This window comes from Oryctolagus cuniculus, chromosome 6 (genome assembly GCF_964237555.1).
Source record: "Oryctolagus cuniculus chromosome 6, mOryCun1.1, whole genome shotgun sequence".
NCBI classification, from domain to species: Eukaryota; Metazoa; Chordata; class Mammalia; order Lagomorpha; family Leporidae; genus Oryctolagus; species Oryctolagus cuniculus.
The window spans coordinates 158,368,047-158,379,291 of record NC_091437.1 but is presented as its reverse complement, the minus strand read 5'-3'; the positions used below and the strand labels follow the sequence as shown (position 1 = coordinate 158,379,291).

Below are 11,245 nucleotides of genomic sequence, written 5' to 3'. Positions count from 1 at the left end.
ACTTTATGTTTCTGTGTGGGAGAAAACTGTTGAAATCTTTACTTAATGTATGCTAAACTGATCTTCTGTATATAAAGAGAATTGAAAATGAATCTTGATGTGAATGGAAGGGGAGAGGGGGTGGGAAAGGGGAGGGTTGCGGGTGGGAGGGACATTATGGGGGGTAAGCCACTGTAATCCATAAGCTGTACTTTGGAAATTTATATTCATTAAATAAAAGTTAAAAAATAAATAAATAAATAAAATAAAAAGTGCCTGTCTGGCCGGCGCTGCGGCTCACTAGGCTAATCCTCCGCCTTGCGGCACCAGCACACCAGGTTCTAGCCCCGGTCGGGGCGCTGGATTCTGTCCTGGTTGCCCTCTTCCAGGCAACTCTCTGCTGTGGCCCGGGAAGGCAGTGGAGGTTTGTGGGGGTGGCTGCAGCGCCTCTCACCAGCCCCTACTGCTGCAAAGCACAGTGCCGGCCGGAGCCAGGTCTGGCTTGGCCAGCGTTACCCGAGTTACAGGAGACTGCACCGGGTGGGCTGAAAGGCAAGCCGTCTGGACAGAAGACTGCCCTGAGGCCTTGTTCCATTCTGGTCGTGGGTTTCGGGAGAAGGAGGCATCGTGCGGAGTCACCGCTCTGCCCCCTTGGGGGCCCTCCTGCTGAGGGCGGGAAACGCGGCGCCGCAGGGCCCTGCGCGGCCGCCGTAGAGTCCCGTTGCCATGGCTACCAGAGTCCCCCGGAGACGCTCTGAGGCGCGCTGCGAAGCCTGAAGGGAGTCCTCCTCCGGCTTCGGGTCAGGCTTCCCCGACCGGCGAACCCGAGAGGCGCCATGGGCTGGAGTAAGCAGGCGCCCCTCTCACCTCCTGCCCTCGGTCGTCCCCGTCGCGGGCGTCGGCGGGTGTGCGTGGGAAACCCGGCCGGCAGCCCCGGACCCCAGCGCCCAGGACCCAGGCCCTGTGTGGGGCTTCGCGCTCCGCAGACCTCGGCTCACGGGTGCTGTAGCCCGGCCTGTGAGAGTGGCGGGGCGGGGGCCCACGGCCTTGGGCTTGGAGGAAGTGGGGGCGGCAGGTGCGGTCCGGGGCTGCGTGTGACCCCGGGCTTGTCACCGTGCGGAAGCCGCCGCCCTCAGACGCACGCAGGAAGGGGGTGTAGCGGTGACTTCACCCCTTGGGGCACGCGGTGTAGACGGGTCTGTTGAGAAATGCACCCAGAACCTCAAGGGTTTGGGGGCTTATCGGTTATCAGTTCTGATGCGGACAACAGATTTTATCTCCGCAAACGGCAGTCTTGAACGGCTCCATGTATCAGTTATTGTAAAAATCCCACTGAACACATTTGCATACTTCTCATCAAGAGATAGTGGTAGCTGATGGGGCTTCTGCCCGCAGGGCCTCACAGCCTGTGGTGGAGGGAGTGCGTGTAAAGCGCAAACCCCATTGCTAGCCCCTCCCTGATGCCGCCTCAGTTCCCTGGGCCTACCTTCCGTGTGCAGGGACCGCATATTATTGTCTGTGCGGGTTATCCTTTGCCCTCTGACTCTTACCAGACTTGCAAGGCGGCCCTGAGGGATGCAGCGCTGAGCAAGCCAGAGGTGGGCTTCTCTCCTGTTGGTTGAGAGGCAAACACAGGTGCATCGCTTATGGGGCTGCCTGTGCCCTGGACTCAGCCCGAGGGCAGCAGGCAGGGGACCCTGGAGGCCTGGGACTGCCAAGAGAGGCCCAAGAACAGTGACCAGTGGTACAGCTGGGGTGAGGGGAGGAATTAAGGGATGGAGGGGCAGAGAAAAGGAAGGCTGGAGAGAGGCGGGCGGGGGTCAGATCCACAGGTCGTGCAGATCCCACGAAGAACTGAGAAATTCGTCAGAAGAGCAGTGGTGGACCACAGAGGGGGAACCAGTCGGCCGGCATGACTGGGCTATTTCGGAGTTCAAGTCAGTGGCCAGGCAGCAGCGTGCACTGTGGTGAGGACTGGATCGGTGCTTGACTTTGTTCTCTGCACACGTTCCGAGCAGCAGGAATCCCGATCGTCCCCATCTAGGTGACGGAAACTGAGGCCCGGAGATCGGGTCCCCTTGGGACTGAACCCATACAGATATCCTCAGGGTGGCAGACTGAGGCCAAGTGGGGGCATTTGGGGGGTTTGGTGCCTGGAAGCTGTGGCTGCGTGTCTCTCCCTGGGCTGTCCCTGCACGGCTTCCTGCCCCTTGCTAACATCTCTTCACTTTTCTAGAAGACTTTGGAAACATGGAGTCCTGTTTTTTGTTTTGTTTTGTTTTGTTTTGTTTTGTTTTGTTTTGTTTTCTCTTTCCTTAAGTGCTTGGCAGAATTCATCAGCAGAAACATCCATGCCATGGTCTTCTGGGTGCAAAGGTTTTCAACCACATAGTCAATTACTTCGGTAGATACAGGGCCGTTCAGTCTATGGTTTCTTGAGTGAGCTTTGGTTTCATCATACAAGGGATTTACCCCTTTGCTCTAAGTTCCTGAATTTGATGGCACAAGACCATTTATATTATGTATTCCTTTATTCTAGTGCCTGCAGAATGGAGATAATGTCACCTCTCTGAATCTTTTTTTTTTTTTTGACAGGCAGAGTTAGACAGAGAGAGAGACAGAGAGAAAGATTTTCCTTTCCATTGGTTCATCCCCCCCCCCCCCAAATGGCCGCTATGGTCGGTGCTGCGCCATTCCAAAGCCAGGAGCCACGTGCTTCCTCCTGGTCTCCCATGCAGGTGCAGGGCCCAAGCACTTGGGCCATCCTCCACTGCCTTCCCGGGCCACAGCAGAGAGCTGGACTGGGACAGAATCCGGCGCCCCAACCGGGACTAGAACCCGGAGTGCCAGCGCTGCAGGCGGAGGATTAGCCAAGTGAGCTGTGGTGCCGGCTTCTGAATCCTAAAATCTACAATTTGTGTCCTCTCTCTCTTTTTTAAATGAAGTCTCACTAGAAGTTTACCAATTTGTATTTTTTAAATGAGCTTTTTAATTCTTACTGATTTTTCTCTGTTGTTTTTCTGCTTTCCATTTCATTGATTTCTGTTATAATCTCTTTTATTTTAGGTGTAGTTTGCTCTTTTGCTAATTTCTTAGCGTGGAAGCCAATTTTTTTTTTTCTGTAGCAGTTCAGTGCTGTAGATTTCCCTCTAGGAAGGTTTAGGTACATTTCACAAACTTTGATATGATATTGATTTGTTTTCATTTTGGTAAAATATGTTAATTTCCCTTTTGACTTTCTGGTGTCCAATGTATTTTTTTAATCTTTACTCAGATATATTTCGGATTTTTGGTTATTTTGGGGTGTTTGGTAGTTGCTGTCCCATAACTCCATCATGCTCAAAGATGGAAGTCGCTGCTACTCTTCCGGGTAAGCCCTGGTCCTAGTCCTCAGCCAGTGTCTGTGCTCTGGCTCCACGAAATGCTACCAGGTTGGTGGCCGGGTTTTTCACACTCAGCTCTCACCAGACCATTAGAATCTCTCTGCCTGTAGCGCTTAGCTGCCCAGTGCAAGTGTTCTTTAAGTAACAGCTCCCTCACAGTTTCTCTATGCCTGAGATTTGACAACTCCCAAAAAACCATTCCCCTGTGTTGGTGTCCCCGCTCTGTTCTACACCCCTGAGCCTTAACAGCTGTACCACTGCCTCGGGCCAGACCCTGTGTCCTGCCTGCGGCCAGTGACGGCATCCACACTGTCACTTCAGCAGCGGAACTCTCTCCTAGCTAGCGTCTGCTTTCACGGGCCCCTTTAACTGTCAGCGCTGCCAGGCTGAGTCCCCCAGGAAGCAGAGCAGCAGGTGCAGACTGATGTGCTGGAGGTTTACGAGGGCGAGTTCTCGGGATGGGTAGGGAGAAAGCAAGAGTGGACAGAGGGGGAAGTTGGGCTGTGATGAGTTTCAGGAGGCCTCCGCTAACCACCCCCAGGAGCTCTAACCATGCATGGACCTTCTGACTTGCCCAAGGGTGGGGGACTAGGCCTTTGCAACCCCACATCATGGCTTTGGGCTGTCTTGGGAAGGGGCATGACCTTGGCTGAGGTGTCTGTTCAGCTGCAGTGACCCCTGACGGAGGTGGGCTTCCAAGGGCTGTCTCGCCCAGCTGGAGGAATTACTCCTTGCGAATCAGAGGGGGAACATGATAGCCTGGGAGGCCTTTCTGCCCGATCTCCCCTGTCCGCATTCAGCCCAGGCTTTTCTTGGTGAAGCCTCTCCTGGCCTCTTCTCTCTTGACAGCACTGATCGCTCCCTTCTTTGCACTCATTAACTTTCTGTGTGCTTCTGTCTTCGCCCCCTGTAACCTTGTGCTTTGGAATGGTGCACTCTATGTCCACACCCCTTAAAGGTATCAACGGAGTAGGGCACAGTATGGCTCCTGATGCACGTTCGGATGACCTGGGTCCGTGAGAAAAGTCGGGGTAAATGTGCAATCCAATTTTTAAACATTGTCCATTGAAAATTATAAAAGAAAAAAGTTTAGATGCTGTAAGAGGTAGCCTTCCTCTGTTTGCAATTCCTTCCTTTCTATTCAATCTTTGTTTTCTATCTGCATTTGCTAGGTCTTTCAACATTTGAAAATGACCCCAAAGCTGCTATAAACACATGTTGGCTGATTTTATTCCAATCCAGTGAGAAAGAGAGGGCATGGAGGAATATACACTGAATTGTTGGCTCTGGGAGTTCTGGAACTTTGTTGAATATACTGAAAAGCTTGGGAAAAGCAAAGGGCTACCTCCATGTTCCCAGAAACCTCCCCTCTGCCTTTCCTGCCCCCTCCTTGCAAAGCCATTTTACTGATAGAACCCACATATTGCAGGAATTGAGAAGAAACCTCGGCTGGCTTATCGGAGTTAAACCTTTAGATTCCTCGGCAACGTGTTTTAGAGCCACTTCTTACACTCCATCAGAGTCTTGCATTTCACTGTTTGAACTTTTCTAAAAGAAGGAAATGTAAACGATATGTTTCATAAGAGCAAGGGTTTGTTCTAAATCTATACCATACCAGATTAGGTGTTGCAATACCACCTCTGTTGACATAGTCTGGAAAGGACATATCTGTTTTGGAAGTGTTTTTAAAATGTTTTTTTTAAAGATTTATTATTTATGTATATTTGAAAGGTAGAGAGAGAGAGAGAGGAGGGAGGGAAAAGGGAGAGAGGGAGGGAGGGTAGGAGGAAGGGAGGGAGGGAGAGAGAGAGGGAGAATCTGCCATCCTCTGATTCATTTCCTAAATGCCCACAAAGGCTGGGGGCTTGGCCAGGTGAAAGCCCGGAGCCAGAGACTCTTTCCTGGTCTCCTGCTTGGGTGGCAGGGACCTCAGTAATTGAGCCATAATTTGCTGCCTCCCAGGGTGCACATTAGCAGGAACCTGGAGTAGAAGCAGCGGTGGGACTTGATCCCAGGCAGGCTTTCCAAGCAGTGACTTAAGAGTTAATGCCACAATAGCTGCCCCCAAACCATTTTTAAGTTCCTAGGATGAGCTTACGTAAGCGCAGTGCTGTATCACTTGGAGCCGGAGTTTCTGAAAGGGAGCATCCCTTCATGAAGTTAAAGGGTGGTTGGCCCAAGTTAGCATATAAAATTGCAACGGGCCTTTCCATTTAAAAGCATGAAACGCTATAATCTCTGTGCACCATATAGATATTTTTACGCATTTTTCTTAGGTACTCTGGTCTTTCCTCTGATGCTTGCCATTGCAGATGAAGCAGTGTGGTATAATAACAGTTACTCGAGCGCTGTAAAGTGATGGGCCACACAGCAGTGTGCTTCCTCTAGAAGAGTTCAGAAAAGGGCCACTGAGAAATTCCAGACATTCACGGTCCCACCTTCCTTAGTGACTCTGCATTTTCTTCTCATCCATCATAGTGTATAGCTACTGCTGTTGAGACAGCACCACTGTTTTTTTTTTTAACTTTTATTTAATGAATATAAATTTCCAAAGTACAGCTTATGGATTACAATGGCTTCCCCCCCCATAACATCCCTCCCACCCGCAACCCTCCCCTCTCCCACTCCCTCTCCCCTTCCATTCACATCAAGATTCATTTTCGATTCTCTTTATATACAGAAGATCAGTTTAGCATACATTAAGTAAAGATTTCAACAGTTTTCTCCCACACAGAAACATAAAGTGAAAAATAATAGATGATTTTTTAAATGATGATGAAATCAGATCAGACCTATTGTCATGTTTAATCCCAGTGAGAGTCAAGTTGGGAATTGATAATTTCTTCTTCTTCTTCTTTTTTTTTTTTTTTTTTTACAGAAGATCAGTTTAGTATACATTAAGTAAAGCTTTCAACAGTTTGCACCCCCATAGAAACACAAAGTGAAATATACTGTTTGAGTCTCGTTATAGCATTAAGTCTCAATGTACAGCATGCTAAGGACAGAGATCCTACATGAGGAGCGAGTGCACAGTGACTCCTGTTGTTGACTTTACCAATTGACACTCCTGTCTATGGCATCAGTAATCTCCCTATGCTCCAGTCATGAGTTTCCAAGGCTATGGAAGCCCCTTGAGTTCTCCGACTCTTATCTTGTTTAGACAAGGTCATAGTCAAAGTGGAGGTTCTCTCCTCCCTTCAGAGAAAGGCACCTCCCTCTTTGAAGACCTGTTCTTTCCACTGGGATCTCACTCACAGAGATCTTTCATTTAGGTTTTTTTGTTTTGTTTTGTTTTGTTTTGCCAGAGTGTCTTGGCTTTCCATGCCTGAAATACCCTCATGGGCTTTTCAGCCAGATCGGAATGCCTTTAGGGCTGATTCTGAGGCCAGAGGAGACAGCACCACTGTTGTGCCCCTCCTTTCACGTGTGTGTGTGTGTGTGTGTGCATGTGTGTAAATTAGTTATTCATGCTAGGGGGTTCCTTCACCTCCTACTCTTAATACCTAGTGTTGACTTTTATCATTTTAATTCTAAGGGTTAGGAGATATGGATCAGTATAATCCCTTCCTAATATCTATATGCCTTTGAAGGGGAAGATTTGATAATTGCTTTAAAATGATCATTTTTAGACACATGATGAATACACTTTCTGAAATTTTGAGAGGTGTAGCAAGAGGCTACAGGAAGGGTATTTGGTATCAGTAGGACCTTTGCCAACCGTGTCAATCGTCAGGGAAAACTGGAAAGGCCTTTAAAACTGCAGAACTGGAGAAGTTGAATGCCTCCCTACCCAGGGAGCCCAGAAGCCCCCTATGGGCTGCACAGATGAGACCAGAGACCAGCTGATGTTTAAGATGCTCTCAGAACTCCCCAGAACAGGGGCTGGCATTGTGGAGAAGTGGGTAAAGCTGCTGCCTGCGATGCTAGCTTTTCATAGGAGCACTGGTTCCTATCTACTTCTGATCCAGCTCCCTGCTGGTGGCCTGGGAAAAGCAATGGAAGATCTCCCAAGTGCTTGTGCCCCTGCCACTCATGTGGGAGACGTGGGTGAAGCTTCTGGCTCCTGACTTCAGCTTGGCCAGCCCTGACCATTGCAGCCTTCTGGGGAGTGAACCAGTGGAATGCAAGACCCCTCTTTCTTCCCCTCCCCCTAACTCTGACTTTCAAATAAATAAATACATCTTTGAAAAAAAAGAAAGAGTTCCCGGAACACATTCCAGTCATCATAGATAGTCCCTGTGGGGTTCCAGTTAGGTTATATTAAATTAAATCTTCCACTGGAATCTGGGGCAAGAATGGAAGTAAAGGTGTATGGATCAAGTTATAGATCGAGTGACTAGATAAAATGTGTCTTATTCCCTTGGCACGCATGCCTTCCCGAAACCCAGATGGCAGATGTAATGCAACTTTCCCATACTGCTTGGAGTTCTGTGCCAGGGCGTGGTAGCTTGAGGAAAGGTGGTCTCCTGGTCTGTCTTCCCTCCTCTTCCCACCCTTGGCTGTATCCTCACCCTTCTTGTTCATGTATGAGGGTGGATTCTCCAGCCCACACAACCCCTGGAAAAAGCTGCTCCTTGGACACTCCTGGAAGTGGGGATGCATATGGGATGGGATTTCCGTCTGTCAGAATGAACTTGGAGAAGAAGCCAGTGTAGGGCATAGGAACAGGCTTGGGCCTCTTGGGCAGAACATCTTCCTTCTTGAAGCATGGTCCAGAGGGGAGGGCGTGAGCTATGGATGTGCAGCCCCACGGACTCCAGGTCTCCTGGCAGTAAGGGCTCCAGCAAACCACACCCCTGCCCCATAGGCTTGTGTAGTTCAAACCACAGCTACCCCATTAGTCACTGAAGGTCTTAGCAGTAGTAGCAAATAAACCTCGGATTTCGCTAAGTTAGCTCAAACAATGTTGGTTCTGCTGTCTCAGCCTCTTCACCCACGTTGTATCCTTGGTGATAGAATGCGTAGAGGTGAATGACAGATACATGTAACAGGCATTACATCTGTAATGTAAACCGGCATCTATACCCAGCAGCTTTGCTATATCCTCATGTTGGTGGTACCTGCTTATTCATTATTCTTTTTCATGCCCTTCTCTTTCTTACCGGTTTGGTTTCTAGGAAGTATTTTTTTGTTTTGTTTTGGTTGGCTAGAGCAGTCTATTTAAGCTGGCGTACAAAATGGTAGTGGCATTCCAGGAAGGAACAGGGCTGGCAGGAGGGACCTCAGCAAGCCAGGGCACGTGAGGTTGTCCTTTGAGCTTCCTTCCACCGTGGCCTGCCCCTTCCCAGTACCAGGTTTGCAGCCATCTCTGCCTGTCAGTTGAACCCACAGAGGCGTCTGCCACAAATAGTTTCATCTCTGTTTTCCTTGTCTTCCTTCCAAAGAACTATCATTGCAAACAACCCTTTCTCCTCCCATCAGAAGTAGAAGATTGTTTGGCTTACTGTATGCACATGGTCAAGTTCTTACACTTTTTTACATTTTCCAAAGAGACGTGTTCCCTTTTCGTGGGTTTGGCTCAGAGGCAGAATGGTCAAAAGGTGTGATGAAGAACTTTGTCTTTGCCTAGAGGGGTCTGCACAGTCAGGAAACCTGAGAAACCTCAGGAGGCTCTTATTGCTTGTGTTTAAGGCAGCGTAGCATAGTGGTTAGAAGCACATAGCCTGGGGCTGGACAGTGAATTTGAAACCTGGCTCTAGCACTTTCCACCAAGACTGTAGAAAACCATTGATACTTTCTGGGCTTTATTTCCTCATCTAGAAAATGTCAGTAGTGACATTGTGCATTCATACATTAATAAATGCAAAACATTTGGAATAGTGCTTAGCACCTTGTAAGTGAAATAAATAAATATTATCTCCTGGGGTGGATATGCAATCTTTCTACATTCTGCCTAAAATGTGATGGTTCAGCAATATTAACATATTTTAGTAGGAGTGGGAAAGCCAGGATTTTTCCATTGGCATTACCTCTTCAATTTCAGTGCATCTGTACAGACGATTTATGGTTTTCTGTATGGCTCCAACTTGGGCCATGATATTGTCTCCAGGCTGTGCCATTGTTGCCACACAGTCATAACCATCTGAGTCTGGGCAGTCCAGACTCTTGTTAGAGGGGTGGGGCTTCCATCTACCCTCCTGTGAGCGGCTTTTTCATTCTTCCTGGAAACAGAACAAATGGTGGCTGCTTTGAAAGATTGCAGTGCAAGACCTGTAAAGAGTCACCAGTTAAATTAGTACATATTGGTCAAATGAATGAATGACCTTTCTTTATTGAATGATGGAGGATATTTTCATATTTCTGCCCTCTGCTAGCCCAACTGTAGCTCTTGGGAGTAAGTTGCTCTCTCTCTGTTGTTGAATCCTCTCCGGTTGGACATGGCACCACTGCATGTGACCTTTTGTATAGGCATTGACTGTCATTGACTGTCAACTCTACCTCCATCCGTACAGCAAAGTGTGTGTAGACTCTGCACGTACAACAACAAATAAGACCTAAGATATTACCGTCTCTCTTTCTCCCCTCTCATCCACATGATGTCACAAAATCTCCCAGAAGACTTTTACTGATCTCTTTCTTATTAAAAAGCACTCTGGCCTGGAGAATTGATATTTTACTGCAAAGAAAACTCAATGCAATAATAAAGTAATAACCCCGTGATGAACAATGGGGGCAGAAATGTAATATGTGACAAATTTTCTTTCAGTCACAGAAGATCTTATTAGACGGAATGCTGAACACAATGACTGTATAATTTTTTCCCTGGAGGAACTCTCCTTGCATCAGCAAGAAATAGAAAGACTAGAACATATTGACAAATGGTGCCGGGATCTAAAAATTCTTTATCTTCAGAATAATCTGATTGGGAAAATTGGTAAGTTTCGTCACTCTGTTCTCCTGTTTCTTTAGCATTTTGAATGGAAGACTTAGGAAAATGCAGTGTTTTCAGAGGAAGGCCATAACCGAAAAAGAATTACTGGGACAACAGCCATGCCCAGCTCCCGGTAGTTGGCAAATACAGTATCTCCCTGACTGTGTCCAGGTATTGTGACTCTCACTGGCCAGAAGCATCTCCAGCAAGGAGTTGGGAGAGAAGTTAAAGGCAGGGCACATGCTACTCGACTTGATCACCTAAAAAGACGTGAAACACATTTATTTTTTCAAAATTGGAAAGAGAAGAGGAAATAAGTCAGGCATTTGTTACTTTGCAAAGCTGAATGGATTATGTGAGAATTGAACAAGTCTTTGTCAGGTTACCACACACTGGCAGCCAGTTCCGCCCTGTTTCTTGTGACGTATATACACAAGGCTTTGGGTTTTGAGGGGGTTCCAGTTTACAGGAGTCAGGTGGGTAAAGATGCAAATACCAGCATTATGGCTGGTGCGGCTCCTTGAAGAATGCGGCTTCGAGCTGCAGCCAGGCGGGCTTGCTGATACTGTCTCCAGAGTAAACCTATCCGTCCAGTCACATGCAGAACTGAACCCCAAGTTTCCTCTACCTGGGTAGGTCCTTGCTTTATGGGAGGAGAGGTTTACACTCTGTCTTCTCTGCTGTCAGGAAGATCCCAGAAGCCGGGAAAGAGGATGGGATTGGCTATGCCCAGTTTCTTCTCCCAATTTATCCATCAAAAATAAGTCAATCCTTCTCCCACTCCCTGTGTCTCCCCCCGCCCCAACCCCCAGTAAGAATGAATTAAAGGGTCGAGAGCTGTGGCCTCACTCTAATGCAGGCCCTGCCCTGTGGAAACAGGAGCACCCCCAGTACTCAGAAAAGCAGCAGTGTGGTTCAGTAATAAGAGCAGGCCAAGGCTCTGGCATCAGGTAGACTTGGCTTTGAACCCTGCCTTTGCCATTTATAAGCCGAGTAGAATTAGAAATTTCAG

At 48.1% G+C, this 11,245-nt stretch overlaps 1 protein-coding gene across 8 annotated transcripts in view; it reads left to right on the top strand.

Moving 5' to 3' along the window:
• The first annotated feature begins 696 nt into the window (after positions 1 to 696).
• The window catches only part of DNAAF11 (dynein axonemal assembly factor 11), a 115,673-nt gene continuing 105,124 nt past the window's right edge, over positions 697 to 11,245 (top strand). For 6 of the 8 annotated variants that reach the window (XR_011389344.1, XR_011389343.1, XM_051844036.2 and 3 more), the window contains exons 1-2: positions 697 to 825; positions 10,069 to 10,236. Coding sequence is in view for 5 of the 8 variants with exons in the window: in XM_051844036.2 (XP_051699996.1) it covers positions 816 to 825; positions 10,069 to 10,236 (178 nt within the window). In the remaining 3 variants the exon portion in view is untranslated. Of the gene's footprint in view, positions 826 to 10,068; positions 10,237 to 11,245 lie in introns of those variants that run through there. The other 2 variants (XM_051844037.1, XM_051844041.2) reach the window with 2 other exon arrangements.